We start from the raw sequence: 17,716 nt of genomic DNA, 5'->3' as shown, positions 1-17,716 counted from the left end.
GGGCGAGGGGTGACATGATAGCAGTGTTCCAATATCTCAGGGGCTGCCACAAAGAAGAGGGAGTCAAGCTATTCTCCAAAGCACCTGAAGGCAGGACAAGAAGCAACGGATGGAAACTAGTCAAGGAGAGAAGCAACCTAGAACTAAGGAGAAACTTCCTTACAGTTAGAACAATTAATCAGTGGTACAACCTGCCTCCAGAAGTTGTGAATGCTCCAACACTGGAAGTTTTTAAGAAGAGACTGGGCAGCCGTTTGTGTGAAATGGTATAGGGTTTCCTGCCTGAGCAGGGGGTTGGACTAAAAGTCCTCCAAAGTCCCTTCCAACTCATTATTATTATTGTTATTGTTATTATATCCCCAATTCCCTATTAAAACTGTTTTTGATTTTCAGATATCGGAAGATTCCAGGGGACAAATGTGTAGGTGGGAAGAATCCCAAACGTAAAGAGACGGATCTGAAGCAAAAGTGCACAAGCAACTACCTGCATTCAGGCCCCTTGGTAGGTTACCCAAAAAAATGAAAAGAAAAAAAATATCTGCTGAAATAATTGTGGTGGATAAGGGAAAACATTCTAACATAGTCCAAAAAGTGGGAGAATGCCCAAGAAGTATTTTTCATAATTTTTCATTCATTTTTCTGATACTACGTACCTCAATTTTGTGCAGTCGTTGTGATAAATGAGCTTCGGAAACCAGCTGCTGAGACCAGCTGCTTTGCAGACGAGCTGCTGACTAGCATTTTGAGGGAGGGAATCTTAACTGCAAAGGGCTTCACCTTTTTCAAATTTCTTTCTTTCTTTTTTTCTTTTCCAAATCTCTGCTGCATTCAGGACAGGAGTGCAAAGGCCCTTTTGGTAAGGAGCAATTGAGAGATGCTAGAAAGATCATTAGAGAAGCACCTTGTAACTATAAGAGCCTTGGTGGAGCAGTGGGCTAATGCCTCCTTAAGTAACACCAGCTGCCTGCAATTAGTGCAGGTTCGCATCCCACCAGGCTCAAGGTTGACTCAGCCTTCCATCCTTCCGAGGTGGGTAAAATGAGGACCCAGATTGTTGGGGGCAATTAAGCTGACTTTGTAATAATTTTTTTATTTTATTTATTTATTTTAATTCCATTTATATCCCGCCCTTCTCCGAAGACTCAGGGCGGCTTACAAACTTAGCAGTAGCCTTCATTCTATGTATATGCCTGCTTATTAGGGCTTTTTCACACACACCCCAAGCGGCATTATTACAAAGTCAGCTTAATAATGCCGCTTAGGGGGTGTGTGAAAGCCCTAATAAGCAGGCATATACATAGAATGAAGGCTACTGCTAAGTTTGTAAGCCGCCCTGAGTCTTCGGAGAAGGGCGGGATATAAATGGAATTAAAAAATAAATAAATAAATAATGGTCTTGTGTCTAATAATGTGTTACTTAAAGCTTTAGACAGCTTTCTGCTTTTTTTCCTTGCAGAACACTTCTTCTCACTCTACTCCAGTCATCCTGGCTGTAATTGCCTTGATGCTCATCACTGTTGTGGCTGGAGTAGTCATCATTAAGAAATACGTCTGTGGGGGAAGGTGAGCCTCAGAGTGGAGAATGACAAATAGAGCTGTTAAGGGGGGGGAGGAAATGCCGTCTTTGTTACATAGATGTGGAAGCAACAGAATGAGACTGAAATGTATTGGTAGCAATGTCATCCTTACGTGAGGAGAAACAAGACACGTGTTCCTATAAACTGAGTGTTAGTGATACTGCTAAACTCTTTCCTTTTTCCTTTTTCTTTTTTTTGTCTCCAAAGCAGTCATTGATTTTGTTTGTTTCCAGAACTGGGCTTTGTGATTGAATGAAAGCAGTGGGGGGTGGGGAGGCCTCTGGGCCCTTTGAGCCAGCTGATTGTTCCAGATATGAAGCTATGCTGCTGCGAATAATCTAGAAGAATCTGCTTTTAGATTTAGAACAATGAGAGACATGAAATGGGGGGGGGAGCATTGAGAATGATGAGCAGCTGGGGGGAGAGGTTTTTTTTTTTTTTTTAAGCTGACAGGCTTGCATAGACAAAATCAGAGCAGTGGCAACCTTCACTTTTGTTTGCCTGAGCAAACACGTAAGAGGTTCACCCAGAGCAGGAGTAAAGCTCAGATCAGACTTTCGGAAAGTTTGGCGATCCGTCAGAATCATCCACCAATCACTGAAGTGTTGTCTGGTTGTATAAGGGGTGGGGATGGAGGATTGCCTATCGTTTAGAGAGAATTTGGTATCACAGACTTGGAGAGCCACTGATATAATGAGAATCACTGTTTACTTCTAGGCTTAGTAACTTCTCTGACCACCGTTCCAGTTTCTGTCATTTTGAAGGCCTTATTCCTTCCAGTTTTTATAGCTTACTGTTACTGTAAAACAGCTTACTGAAGAAATTGAGATTGGTAATAGCAGCCGATATATTAAGACCTGCAGAAGATCTCTGCTTTAACTTCTCTTTCAAGGAGTCTGAACTGATACAGTCAAATGTACGATGGTTCTTTCATCAGTGTTTTTCATATTCCTAGATTTCTGGTTCACCGGTATTCTGTCCTGCAGCAACATGCAGAAGCGAATGGCTTTGAAGGACTTGACGTACCTGGTGCCAGTAAAATTGGCTACCATGATGACTCTGATGAGGCAAGTGACTGTGCCCCTAAACATGCATCTTTCTAGGCAGTCTTGGTTAGCTAAGAACCTGACAACTGTGAATTGTTTTTCTATATTGTTTAGCATATGTCAGTTTATAAAGACAATACGATTTCCGAGGTAATGGGGGCAAGAACTGTTTTAAGAGACTGGCTAGCTTTACATTTACCACAGCCAGCTTGAGAAGAATTCTTAATTCAAAATACTAGTTTATAATAAAAAGGGACGCGGTGGCTCAGTGGGTTAGGACGCTGAGCTTGTCGATCAGATGGTCGGCAGTTTGGCAGGTCAAATCCCAAGTGCCGCGTAACAGAGTGAGCGCCTGTTACTCGTCCCAGCTTCTGCCAACCTAGCAGTTCGAAAGCACGTAAAAATGGAAGTAGAAAAATAGGGACCACTCCGGTGGGAAGGTAACAGCGTTCCGTGCGCCTTTGGCATCTAGTCACGCCGGCCACATGACCACGGAGACGTCCTCGGACAAGCGCTGGCTCTTCGGCTTTGAAACGGAGATGAGCACTGGCCCCTAGAGTTGGAAATGACTAGCACGCATGTGCAGGGGAACCTTTACCTTTACCTAGTTTATAATATTTTTTTTTCTTTCTTTTTTCTGCTCAGGATTTGTTGGAGTAGTGATGGTCTCACTCGGATTGCACACTTCATAAGTTTGGCTGCTGCTATAGAAGGGCACGAATGCCAACAGTCCATCTTACTTTTGATATGGATGCCTTTCCCGTATCTGAGAAAGTCTATATTCCTTTTGCTTCTATCAAATGTCTAAAACCAACAGAGCTGCAAGAACTGCATTAGATTTTTAAGGGGAGGGCAAGGTTCTCTAACTCTGATAAATGAAGAAGGAAAGCTGTTTAATTTAAATATAATTTTATTTTAATCAGATTTCTCCAGCTCTAAAAGGAGAACTAATAGGACTGTGAAATAAGGATTTCACTAAATATTAGCATTACTAGGTACAATGTACTATGCTGCTTGAAGAAACTCCCAAATCCCCAAATGGGAAACATACTGCACTCCAACACTGTGATAAAATTGCATTGAATCTCTTTAGCACAACAACACTCCTAGCAAACAGAGCAATGAGATGCTGGGCAGAGATTGTGGGTATTAACCAGCATCACAATGGGCTGTGTGCCAAAATGCATTCTATTTTTGTTTTATCTAAAATGTAATCAAATGGGTAGATGTGTACTGTGTAACATAAGGATGTCTCCAAGGCTTGAAATACGTCTGCAGCCCAACATCCTACGATTCCAAGGAACTGAACTGTGAAATTAGCATGTGTCCTGTTACACAATCAAAAACAAGCTCTGGATGGGAAAGAGATGTTTTTTTAAAAAAAAAATCTTAAAAAATAAGAAGTACAGATCTGTTAGAAGTAAGAGTTATTTAAATTGTTTAGGTACCAAATTAGGTACATTGCTTAGGTACCAAATTAAGTACATTATATCAGCTTCTTGAAGAAAGCTTGTTACTTGCGGCAGCACTATGAAGTTTTCAATATTTTCCTTTTCACTTCTTGAAAGCAATAGATTGGTGCTTGCCACTTTGGCACCATTTTACTATTGTGGCTTTCTGAGCCCCTTTATGTCAGTATAGTTAAACTGTTGTAATACCCTTTTGAAATCATATGTTTGGTTTTCCGAAAGTAATAGAAATGGAATCTTCACAATATTTAATTCAAACTGTCTTGAAGTCTAGATAGAAACTGATTCTGCTAAAAAAAAAAAACACTTGACCAATTAAAAGCACTCCAGGCCAATAGGCAACTTTGAATTTTATGTGGGTATTCTGCTTTCCCAATGGGGTGACTCCATTGCTTCCCTCCTGCAGTTTCCATCTTGACTCCGGGAGGTTCTTTAATCCTCCAAAATATATTTGGGGTGCATGTTGGGATGGAAGGAGAGGAATATATTCCAATACATTCAGCAATTGTTGACATGTTTCAGTCAATGGTTGAAAGGCAATTGGGTAAATCCAACTCTAACAATGGTGAGGTTTTTTCCACTGGTGGTGGAGAGAAGAGCTGCAGTGTACAGACAGTAGTACATGGTTACTGAAATTGAAATTTGAGGTTTTCCCCTCTTAAATTTGGGGAAAACGCTGGGGGAGGATTCTTCGTTTTAAAAATATTTTAAGACTATTTTAGGGATTCCATTACAGATATCATGTGCTTGCTTCAAAATATTAGAAAACCGTTTCCAGGTTCAACTGTTGCATCCAGAGTGATAAGTAAGCTGCCAAACACTCAGCAATATTGCCCACCTCATTTATAAAACAAACGGAATCCTTTTATTTGCACTCCAAAGGAATGTTCATAAACATTAACCTTAGTTTTTGATGGTTTTTATTTGTCCTTTCATTAAAGGATTATACCCACAAGAAAATACTCTTGTTTCAGATAATAATTTCGGTTTCTTTCAAAATAATGAATTGTGACTGACTTTTCCTCATTTGAGAATTGGGCTTGGCAAGTAGAACTATTTTTAAAAAATGGAAAAGAGCCTTTTTTTTAAGGTCATTTCTACATCTGGATCTCAGGTTGTTTTGCATGATGATGTTCACCCATCTATTTCCTTCCTTCAGTCTTACCTGTAAAAGGATCATACCAGCAAAAAATATCCATTCAAGGTCTGTGCATGAGACTTCTCTTCTCTACTGCCATACTACCAATCTGGTATTTGAGATATACTTACGATGCTTGAGATGCTGCTATCACCGCATTGGAAATCATAGTTGTTGGGTGGGAGAGTATGCAAAGACTGGACTGACTAAAAATGGAGAAAATCGAGCTTATATTGCGCTAAATTGGGTAATTACAAATATCACCAATGTTACACATTACACGATCTCATCCTGATCTAGCATACACATTCCTTTTTGCAAATGACCCATCTTCGGCATTCTTTGGTGATTAATTGTTTAATATTTGTCTCACCATTCATTTCCATTTCATTTCATCTTCACGCAGACCCTAAGACTAAGCTTGATCTGTTTGAGATGCAGTTAACTTATCACTAGTGACTTGCATCAGACCACTTAGGATTTGTTAGCTGTTCAAAAGCTAGCTGGTACTTCAAGATAGAGCAGGCTACTATAGTTGTAGTGCTTTCCAACTCTCCTTTGATAGCAATAAAATGAGAGTGAGAAGCCTGAAAGCAAGTGGTTGTCTTGAATTTGTCCACCATCTCTCCCAATTCTTGTACCCTTACTGTGGTTTCTAATCCTTTTTTCCCTTTGTATCATTGTATAATATAATGATGCCCAGAGTAGTAATATTTCCAGATTGTTGATCCCTAATGAAAAAAATAAATGCACCAACAGGAATACTTATAAGACAAGAGAAAGGGCAGGAAGAAATGTCTGTTCCTGGAAGACCTGTTCCACATAAAACTCCCACAAGTTATCTTTTGCTTATAGTATTGGATAGTACACAAGCATACCTGATATATTACTAACATGTACAGTGCAATGATATCTCTTGCAGCTCATGGTTACCAGTTCTTGAAGTAAAACTTAGTCCTTTATTTTACTCTAAAACTATTTAAACATACTTGTGCAGAAACCCCGTGTGTAGAATCAGATTGCTCCACTAAACTGGATCTGATGACTGAAATCTGGTACTAGAAATATAGGAGAAAACCTGTCAGATCTTCTCCAGCACAATGTGTATGTAATAAGTGATTACTTCCTTTTTCTAGTAAATGTCAAATTTCTCTGTGTATTAAGGCATCTCTGACAGGCTTAGAAATCTTGTTACTGGATATTTATCTCTCAGGCTAGGAACCTCTTCCTTTGCCTCATTTCTACTGGCCGTTTCTTCTCAAGATAGAGTACATTGACTGACACAGTGACAACATTCCAATAAACTGAAATCTGCCCAGTAAATCAGGGGCTTACTACTGCTACACATCTACGCTGGGCAGTGGTAGTCTTCCTCCCATAGTGTTGAATATGTAGATAATGTGAGATATTTCTCACTGTTTTGTAAGTGTTGCCCAAGCAACATAGCAACCATGGCAGTGTTGCCATTGCATGCGCTTTGAAGCATAATTGTCTTCCTAATGTGCCTGCAAGGCAGACCATTCTTGTTCCATACCATCTGTGGGATGGCTACAGAATGCTATGTAGCCAAAAGCCATTGTTAATAGCACTCCTCTATACAGAATTTCCTAAGATGTACAGTCTGAGGCAACATGAAAAAGATAACAAAAAGGAGCCATGTATAGAGTTTTGTAAATATGCCTGGCTATATTATAAATTTGTACTGGTATTTTTCTGTATATTTGCAATATTTGGGTTAGAATTAATAAATAGGCTTTTATTTGGATTTTATGTTGTCTACCTTTACTCTGAGTATCAAGGGTCTTATAGGATTATGTTTACAACTAAGCATTACTTAGCTCATGTTTTCAGACTTCCTGCGCAATATTCTGGTTTTTGTATAAATGAAAGAGATCTAGTTTCTGTCCCTGGTTTGCCTTTAATTGACTGCTTCTTACTCTCTCAACCAGTGTGCTCTTCTGTACAGTAACTTGACTGATTCTTTGATTGCCCCTGTGAATAGTCTGCAAGACCTCTATTAGAAAGGTTAGATCTCTTTTGTTTCATAAAAGAAGCTCAAGGCTCAAGATTTTTTATTTATTTTGAAAAACTATGCTTCACACTAAACAGGTCATGAATAAGAACGAACGGGAGAGCATTGGGGCATCTGTCATGATGCTCTGTCATCCGTCAAGAAATTTCCAATTCTTTAATGCAGTATTTTTCAATCACAGCAATGTTAAGATGTATGGACTTCAGTTCCCCAGCCTGGAAAGGGACAACTCGTTGTGGGATAACTCGCCCCAGGACAATTCAACAAATGCAAAAATTAAGTTAATTTCGATGGAACTGAGGCCAGTACAAGAGTTACAATAATTTCAATGAAAATGTGGTCACCAATAATAAAAGACACACACGCACACACACACCCAGTATGCTTCCATTCTGAGAGTGGAAAGTTGAGGTTGAGCAAAACTCATGTTTCACGCTGTTCAGATCTTAACAGGCATAAAATTATTCCTGAATTGATTAAATGCAGAATCATATTTTAAGAGCAAGCAACCTGGTTTCACACTCTTAAACAGAGAGAGATGAGAGAAGACAGTGATATTTTTAGGCTTAAAAAAAAACACCTGGTTTCAGAATGTGTGTCTAGCTATATAGCTATATGTAGCTTAGGGAAGCGATGGAACCATTCTTACCACACTGATTAACCGGCTATAAGTGGAGTAAGCAAGCATTAAAATCTGACGTTTTGGATGGAATGGTAACAATTTTCTTTGAATATTTTAATGCATAATGCTCCCATCCAGTATCTTTGGACTGAAATTTTGTCTTGTCTCCTTCCCAATAAACAACTGCAGTTTTATCAGAGTTTCCCTTTCACATCCTTGTTTGCCCATCTTCCTCACATGTCTGATAGGACTTTTACTTCAGATACATTTCATATCTAGATTTATTCTTTATTTTGCCACTCCAGACTGAATTGGGTATACCACAAAAGGCCCAGAGTTTGTAAGAGCCTTTGTAGTTCAAATACATTCAGATTAAAACCTTGCAAAATGGAATTACTGTTACTTGGTGATGGATCTGGCTCTATTTCACTCCTGATCTTAGCTCTTGAGAAGGTTGCCCCCTTATGGAGCAGGTATGTGATCTGGGAGTTCTCTTGGATTCATGGGTTCTGCTAGAGCAACAAGTGGAGATCACAAAAGTTGTGCCAATTATGGGCCACATTGGTCCAGGATGTCTGAACAACAGTGATTCCTATTCATGTACACACTGCTGTAATATCCTCTAAATACGGTTGCTTTGAAGATGTCTTGGAAGCTTCAACTGGTCCAAAATACACATGGTGGTTGAATTACTTATGGGTAACAGATTTAACAATGTTGCAATCACTGCATTGATTATTGGTTTTCATCCAGATCTAAATAGTGTCAAAGTACTGTGGCTTGCATCCAGATATGTACAGGTCCACTTCTGCTGCCCATTCAAATGTCCCTCTGCAATCTTTTAAGAAAAGAAATGCCCACCCCATGGGCGATAAAGGTAGTGGCCCAGCAATGTACCTTTGTGGCTTCCCTAATCCTTTAAAATTCATGGCTATTCAAGATAAAAGCACTTCTAGACGTTTTAGGGAGCCTTGAAAGCATTCTATCAAGAATAGTCAGCCTTCCTAATAATTTCATATTACTATGTTGTTTTTATTGATTATTCTTGTAGTAAGTCATCTAGAACTATGTATGAGAGGTGGGTAGCTATATGAATGCAATAAAAATGATTCAAACCATCTCAAATTTTTAAGCATGCAATTTAATAAGGAATCTGGTCCCAGCATCTGTTTTAGCATTTCGGTTGAAAAGGTATTTGGCCTCCCAGCCTCCTGTATCTCTGACACCAGTATCACAAATTTTCTGAATTTTTCTCTCTGGGGACCAAATATGGTCAATTTTTATACAAAAGGCTACCGACACCATTTTTAAGCATGAAATTTAACAGCAAATCTAGTCCCAGCCTCCATTTTAGCATTTTGGTACAGAGGATTTTTGGCCTCCAGGCTTTCCGTGTCCCTGCCTTTGGCAACACAAGTTTTCTGAATTTTTGTTGCTGGACACTATATGTCATTTTTTTTAAAAAAGCAACAAAATATTTAAGCATGAAATTCAACCCCGAAGTATTACATGGAATGCGTTTTAGCACTTTGGTTTAAAAAAATTTTGGACTGCAGGCCTCCCATGTCCCTTACTTTGGCAATACTAATTTTCTGAATTTTCATTGCTGGAGATGAAATTTGGTCTCCTGGCATCAGTTTTAGCATTTCGGTTGAAATTGTTTTTGCTCACTGACCTTGGCAAAATGAATTTTTTGAACTTTCGTTGCTGGAGATGAAATATGGTCTATTTTTTTAAAAAGCAACCAACACCATTTTAAGCATGAAATTTAGCCGCAAATCTTCTCCCAGCATCTGTTTTAGCATTTGAGTTGAAAAAAAGTTGGTCACCAAGCCTCTGGCATTCTGGACATGGCAACACGAATTTCCTGAATTTTCATCACTGGAAATGAAAATGGTCAATTTTTAGAAAAAGCAACCAATACATTTTTAAGCATGAAATTCAGCACTGAAACATGACTCGGGATCCATTTTACCATTTCGGTTGAAAAAAAATTTGGCCTCCAGGCCTCTCACGTCCCTGACATTGGCAACATGAATTTTCTGAATTTTCATTGCTGGGGAACCAAATACAGTCGTGTTTTTTTTAAAAGGCTATTTTTAAGCATGATATTTAATGTCAAATGTTGTCCCAGCATACGTTTTAGCATTTTGGTTGAAAATTTTTTGGCCTTCAGGTCTCCCACATCCCTTACATTGGCAACACAAATTTTCTGAATATTCATTGCTGGAAACAAAATATGGTTGATTTTTTTAAAAGCAAGCAACAACATTTTTAAACATGAAATTCAACCCTGAAACTTGACATCTGTTTTAGCTTTTCTGTTGAAGAAAATTTTAACTTCCTGACCTCCCATGTCTTTGCATTGGCAACATGAATTTTCTGAATTTTCGTTGCTGGAGACTAAATATAGTCAATTTTTAAAAAAGGTTACCAATACCATTTTTAGCATGAAATTTAATGACAAATCTGGTCCTGGCATCCATTTTAGCATTTCGGTTGAAAAATTTTTTGGCTTCCCAGTCTCCCATGTGACTGACCTTGGCAACACAAATTTTCCGAATTTTTTGTCACTGGAGACAAAATATGTTCAATTTTTTAGGTTACAAAATCACTATATGATGATTCAGGACTGTGTTGATCCAAGTGACTAACAGAACTGAACAAATGACACTCGAATTTTGGAACAAACTACAGCCGTTAGTATTTTATCTATCCTTGACATAAGTTGTCTGTCTTGGATCTGATCAAAGTAGAATAATAGAACAGCAATTATCATTTCCCCCCTCCTCTGAAAAGCTTTACAGTACTTGCCATTTCAGTCAAAATAAATTCAAGCAGTTCCAGCGCATTAATTCAGCTCTGCTTCAAATGTGTTGTCTTTTATCCTCACCAATAAGTGCTGAAATTATTCCTGCTTCTCTCAACAAAATTACAGCCTTCGGGAAGTGCTATAGTGAGTTTTTGGGACCTACTGATGAAGTCTTGAGGATATATTTCCATGATGACTTTTTTCTTGTTAAACTATCAAAACTCAAAAAATCAAGTCCACATCAGTACTTCTCATTAGCATAAAATGACAACTGTAAAATATTTGTGGAAAGATCTGAAGCATGGAGTCATTACAAACAGAAATGGAGGAGATGGATCTTCTGAATTTAGGAACATTATTCTTCCCCCTCAAAAGAGCAGCATCTTTGACTGTTTCCTAGTCAGCACAAATATTCCTCTTATTGTTTACAGGATGCTAAGTTGTATAGTACACAATTATATTGGTGGCTTAAGTCATTTTGCCTTTCTTAAAAGAAAACCTACAGTAGTAGTGCTGCCCTATTGATATACTACTTAAAAATCAATATTAATGCTCAAAGCTCAGCCTCTTACCCAGTGCTTTTTTTGTAAAAGAAAAAGGTGCCGGAACTCACACATGTCATACAACCCGCCTTGCCTACCCTACAAGGTTCCATCCAAAAAAGGTGCCGGAACTTCGTTCTGAGCGTTCTATGAGAAAAAAAGCCCTTACCCAATCAGAGGGCTACTGAGAGGGCTTTGTTTCATGTTTTTTTTCTGAACAGCTTTAAAGCCCTGGGAAAAATCCTTAAATTTCATACCCTCATTAGCTGCTCAGTGCTTATAGTCCATCAGGATACAACTGTTCTTCATCCCCTTTCTGCAGTTATTTTCCACCTGAGAGTTTTAATTGTAGCGCTTAAGTTGTGTTGCTCCTGAATGCTGCTTCCTTTGTCCTTCCCTGTAACCCTTTTATTCAGCAATGCACTTGTGAAAGACATTATTCCATCTTTTCCCTAAAACTGGTGCATGAATCTTATCTCTCTCATACACAATGGGATTCAAGCAGGAAGGCAAGCTGGATCAGGAAGGATCTGCTTAACATGTTTAGATTTGCCCAGAACATGCAGTCTGCACAAGGAAAATACAAAGCAGTAAAGAAGATATGAGAGAAAACTGGAGATTCAGTGTCGTATACGCTATTGATAACATGAATTGTTAAAAAAGATATGGAGGAAAATGGAGTGAACCATGAAGATTAGATGTTAAGGTACCTTATATATCTGTGTTGTTATAAGTAACGTGCCTGGAATTAAAAGGAAAGCAAGATAAATAGCAAGAATAGCTTCTTATTTCTAATCATAATTAAACAATATGACAAGGCGTGGAATGTTCAAGGATGTAATATTTTTGAGGTTTCCAAACATCTCCCTCTAGTTTTTAGAGAAGAAATGCATTTTCCTGATTTCATTTTAAAAATCAGAATTAGACAAAAGGAAAAATGTACAGAGCTTGGTGTGGATTTCAGTGAAGATTATTATTTATTTATATGCTAAGGCAATTTTTGATACATGCAAAATAAAGAAGCAAATCCCAAAGTGATATCCTAATTGGAATTATATCTAGTAACAGTTGAAAACATCAGATTACTACGGCAGCGAGACTTTTAGCAGCGCAATATTGGAAGAAGGAAGAACTGCCGACTATAGAAGAATGGACTTTAAAAGTTTCCAATTTGGTGGAAATGGCAAAGATTTCAGTGTATTTGAAAGACCAATCGCAACAGAGATATAGTGTGGCGTGGAGGAGATGGATTGATTACATCCAGAATAAATATGGGACTAAAAAGTTTCACTTAGCATTTGAATAAGTAGTGGATTTATATGATGTATAACTAGCTTGTAGTTATTTTATTAAGAGTTAAAGTGCGATAGAATTTAATATTTTATTGTTGTTTGCATATTTTAGATTATGTTTGTTTGTATTTTTATACCCTGTATTTAGCTCTGGGAAGTCGGGGGGGGGAGGGGAGGGGAGAGTTGGGGAGGTTTGGGGAGAGGGGAGGGGGAGGGGAGGGGTTTTGAATTTAAAAATGTACTGTAAAACTTTTCAATTTAAAAAAAAAGAAAACATCAGATTACTAAATGTCAGATACAAACCCGTCGTATGATTCTTGTCGCCTACGTAGGACTTTTACTGTATTGATGAGATGTGTGATTTTACAAGCTAAAATCTACAGTCCCATGGAAATTGCCTGCAATTGTGTAATAGAATACACAATTGTTAAACTTTTATATTAACCTTTGGGTGATGAAATAACAAATATGAGAGAGAATACAGACTAAGAGATGACTTACACAGAGGTCAGCTAAGTACCTCATCCCTTTCCTGGATGTCATTTAATGGCACCAATTTGTTTTTGGAGTCTTTGTCAAGCAAGATCCTTTGAAGTAGGACCCACACTATTGTTGGAGGTGGTGATGCCAATAGTAAACTTAACACAACTCTATTTTTGAACCATCAAGGATGACCACCATTGAAAAATGACTCATTACATTCCAGTTGGAAAACCCATTCCAATTTCCAGAAGGTGAAATGCATGGATGAACCTATAAACCAGCTGCCTGCTGGTGCAAATGATGGGTGGTGCTGACAGGCAAGCTTTCCTTGGTAATAACTGTCAGCACAACAAGTCAGCATTCCCATCTGGTGGTAGGTATGTGGGTGTGCACCTTTTGTGGTTTGAAAATAATATAAATAGAGGTACTGAAAAGTGAAGGCAACTCATGAAGAAATTGCTCCTGAACAATGCAGCATAACTTGCAAATCACTTGGCTTTCTTCTGGAGGTACCTAGTACAGGCACCAGCAGTGAGGTAAGAGCTATTGCTTCAAAAGGCCAGGAAACAAACCGAGTTACTCATTTTCAGGTTAATACTCATGGAATTGGTAGACATGGTTTTTGCTAAAAATGTGATGCATTAGAACTAAAAGGTGGTGGAAGTTGTAGAAATAAGTTTAGAATAGATGTCATGTTGTCCCATTTGGACTACCTCATATTACAAACAATGCATTTTGTGATAGAAAAAGTATGGATGCCACACATGATGGTCTATTGTGTGTTACAATTAAATACTGACATTTTATACTCCACATACATTTGCTGGACCTAAGGCTCTGAATACAGTATGGGGAAATTTACTTCTTGTTCCATGATGGCAGATATAAAAATGACAGAAGATATAACTTAAGAATGATGCAAGAATAAAATTTAGGTTCCATTAATACTTATGTTTGACTAAAATCTAATTCTTTAGGGATATAATTACACATAGGCTCCTGTGGATGTTTGATGTTTGGTTTGATGAAATCCATTAACCGAGCACCCGATTTCTAGGCTCCAGAGCACATTCCCAACTTTGTCTTCTTGCGTGAGCACCTGTAAAAGCTTATTTTTATTGGAGCCAAACAGGTGGGTGAAATTATGAGACCCACCCTAATAGTTTGATTGGAGGAATTGAAGTGACAGTCATTTTCCCATGTTGCATTTACCACTTTGTTCTAGAAATCGGCGTTGGAATGGCTCTGTGTAAAGCCCCATGACTTCAAATCACCCTCTTCAAGTTCTTTATTCAGTTTTCATTGACCCATAAACACAAAATGTTCAGTGAGTGCATGCAAGCCAAATTGGAATATACAACAGATCTTAAAGTGAAAAATAACCTATATATCATAATTAAAATAACTGAAGAAATATTGTAGAGCAGAGCAAGAGACAGAAATGAAACAGGTAAAAGAACTCTTGGAAAATTCAGTACTTTGAAGGACACTTTCACTACTGAAATTATCCCACGTTCTGTTGTTTTGGGTTCAATTCATTGTCACATTTTTTTTGTTTTCAGAAGAAGGAAAGCTAAATTATTGCTAAACCGTGTAGCAGATCAGACCTCCTGCAACTATGGCTTCAAATTCCAGTTCAAGGAACTACACCGGCTCTAGCTTGAGTGGACATTTCCTGTCCTACAGCAAGACAGTGTTTATTGTTTTTTATACTGTCTTCTTCCTTGTGGGCATTCCAGGAAACATCTTGCTGCTCTCCGTCCTCATCAGAGGTCTCCAAAGAAAAAGTGGCAGCCACGTCTCACGCTTGACTGATCTTCTCTACATCAACATAGTAGCTCTTGATCTCTTCTTCTTCCTCTACAGCCTCCTGGTGATATTTGGCAATTCCATTCTCAAGAAGTGGTGTTTGAATCACCTGTTATGTGTCACTAATCACAGCTTGTCCTTATGGATCTCCTTTGCCGACTTCTATACCATGTTGGCTATTTCTCTCCTCCGCTATACTGCTATAATCCATCCAATGCGAGTGATATCCGTTTCCCTAAAGCAAATAGTTAGTGTTTGTGTGTTAATTTGTATTGTTTGTCTTTTATTCACTATTCCTGTTTGGATTCATTATAAAATGATCCCCCTGGAGAATTTTGTAGAAGGGGAAGGGGAAATATTTTGCGTGAACCAAATGGAAAACAAAGACATGACCCTTTATTTAAGACTCCTGGGAGGGATGGGATTCTTGCCTCCCATGTTGTTGATGATGATCTGCTACTCAAGGATCATCTTCACCCTAAGGATGAGGACAGTAATATCCATTCATACAGCTGCTATCTTGCATATTAATTGGCGAGCTACAGTGATGATTTTGGTCAACTTGGCGGTACTTGTGATCATGTGGCTTCCATATTGGCTAGTGATTTTCTTCATCAGGTATGAAGAGTTATTAAACACAGCTTATAAGTATATAGTGTATCACCTGACATTCTTCCTGGCCTTTGCAAATCGCTGCATTAATCCATTTATCTGTTTTTGTCTCTCCTTCCAATTTCGAGCTAGACTAAAGAATCTCTTTCAGAGGGTAAGGAAGAGACAGAATCGGCTAAGCACCATCCACCTGGGTAGGATAGATACTTTGGATAGCTCATCATAAGGCTTACTGTATGTTATATAGGCTGTGATTACCAAAGACATGGGACTACAAAGTTATTGCCAAGCTGAAAGTTTCCTATGAAGCGTTCACAAGAGCCACTGTAATTTGCACCAATTTTAAAATATTTACTTGGTTACTTCATCTGAAAAGATGATAGTTCTGGGATATTTTTTGTTTATTGCAGTTCTAGTTGCTTTACTCCCTAAAATGTCTGAAGGAACAGTTGCTTTTTAATTTCATTATTGTTCCTAAATAGGGCTTCTTTTTGAGCCATGTCGTTCAACCAATGACATATTTTACTGCATCTGGAGAGAGCTGCTCAGTTTGAATGTCTCCAGATAGTTTTCTTCCTGTCTGAAGTACAGATTGCTGCGTTTGCTTTGTTTATTTCTGAGTTGTTTGTGTACCTTTAATTGGACACTGATTCATTCCCAAGGAATATTACATGTTTGTTCACTTCAAATGGTTCTAGTTGCAACAACAGAAGGAGGTCTCTCGACGCAATGTTAATTGCATGGAAGCTTCTGCACTGGGAATTAAGAGTCCCTGGAATAACCGTTAATATTTGAGTTAAGAAATCCAGTGCCTTGCCAAATAGGCTAATGAGATCTCAGGAAGAAAGATTCTCTGCAGTCATCCCTTAAGAGTCATAATTTCAGCCTCTATTGTGAAGATGGGGAACCAGCATCTTTTCAAACCTACAGTTATTCAGGTTACCCCTAAGACTATTCCCCCTTCCATCCACTTCTCTACTTCACATTATTCAAATTGCCCAGCTCCTGATGAAAAAGATTGCCTAGGTGTACTTGTCTTTTGTTGTTACTGCCTCACACTGACACACGCTCTGTTCATAGAAAAGCCCCCTCTAAATCTGTCCACTTTGATTCTGGCTATAGCCAGTAATGGAATGAAAATCTGAGAAAAAAGAGCTTATTCACTCCTGAGAAATATAGCTACCACCTCTACCTAAAGCTTCTTAACGTGAGCTGTGATGCTTTAAAAATGTACGTATCCTTCATAGGATTATATGACTTCTTCCATCTATCTTGGTGACAAAGAAGCAGTAGGCCTATGCCTAATTCAAGGAGAGTGGAAAATGGCAATAGCTCATACAGGGAACAAGACAGAAGGGGTTCTAATCTGGAGAAGGCTGGGATGACCCATCTGGATTTTTTTTTTTGAAACAGTAATGTTATTGAAATTTGCAGTACGGCAGTAAAAACTGTTAGAAATTAAAAAGAGAGAAAAAAAGGAAAAAATAGAGGATGCAGAAAAGAAAAAAAAGAACTTTTTAAAAAATAGAATATAGGGTAGTCAAGAAAAAGAAAATAAATATACAATATAAAGAAGTGACTCCCCTCTTTATTACAACAACTATAAATAATTGTAGTAACTTATCATTGTGGGGTTAAAGTGAAGATCGGGTAGGGTGTGTTGGGGGGACATGAGAGGCTTCACGGGGGGCAGGGAGGATGTGTGTGTGTATGTGTGTGTGTGTGTGTGTAGGGTGAAGCATAGACCAGAGAGGGTGCGTGGATGTGCGCAGAGTGTGTGAGAGATGCCAAGTGGGTCAGGGAGGATGCCTAAGAGTGAGACAGGAGTGTGTGGAGGCACAAGAGGTGCCATGTGGGTCAGGGTGGGCCTATGGGGGTACGGAGCAGGTCAGGAAAGGTGCGTGGGATAGGGGAGTGACCAGCAGAGTGTGAGTGCAGAGGGGCTGGGGGAGGTTGTGTGGGTAAAAGGAAGATTCAACAGAGCAACTTCCCTGCTGGCTCTTATGGGAAGCTGGCAGATAGTGTGGGTAATTATGATGGAGTTTACACTCCCAGCTAATTTCCCCCCTGAAGAAGAGCCAGATTTCTAGACATTTCCAAAAGTCCATGAGAGTGGAGGCTGCCTCACCTCTGGAAGGGAAGGTACAACAGCAAGGAAGGAACCTCTCACACACTCTGTGCACGTTCACACGGCCTTCCTGATCTATGCTTCACCTCCCCCCACACACACACCCTCCCTCCCTGCCCCCCCCTGTGAAGTCTGTCATGCACCCCACACAGTC

The 17,716-nt window shown here is 38.9% G+C and overlaps 2 protein-coding genes across 2 annotated transcripts in view; both read left to right on the top strand.

The window, feature by feature from the left end:
* Positions 1-6,995, top strand: part of SORT1 (sortilin 1) — a 50,055-nt gene extending 43,060 nt beyond the window's left edge. The window contains exons 17-20 of the mRNA XM_083357801.1: positions 394-502; positions 1,457-1,563; positions 2,533-2,644; positions 3,269-6,995. Coding sequence (XP_083213927.1) covers positions 394-502; positions 1,457-1,563; positions 2,533-2,644; positions 3,269-3,283 — 343 coding nt within the window. The 3' untranslated portion in view covers positions 3,284-6,995. The remainder of the gene's footprint in view (positions 1-393; positions 503-1,456; positions 1,564-2,532; positions 2,645-3,268) is intronic.
* Positions 6,996-14,631: 7,636 nt separating this feature from the next.
* LOC310637635 (galanin receptor 2b-like) lies at positions 14,632-15,660 on the top strand (the record flags this gene model as incomplete). The annotated part of the gene is made up of 1 exon (XM_083358137.1): positions 14,632-15,660. One exon carries the CDS (start codon positions 14,632-14,634, stop codon positions 15,658-15,660), a length of 1,029 nt encoding a protein of 342 aa, XP_083214263.1.
* Positions 15,661-17,716: the final 2,056 nt, after the last annotated feature.

This window comes from Vipera ursinii (genome assembly GCF_947247035.1).
Source record: "Vipera ursinii genome assembly, chromosome: 3".
Lineage (NCBI taxonomy): Eukaryota > Metazoa > Chordata > Lepidosauria > Squamata > Viperidae > Vipera > Vipera ursinii.
Note: the sequence above shows the minus strand (reverse complement) of the source record. Positions and strands in the feature narration are given on the sequence as shown.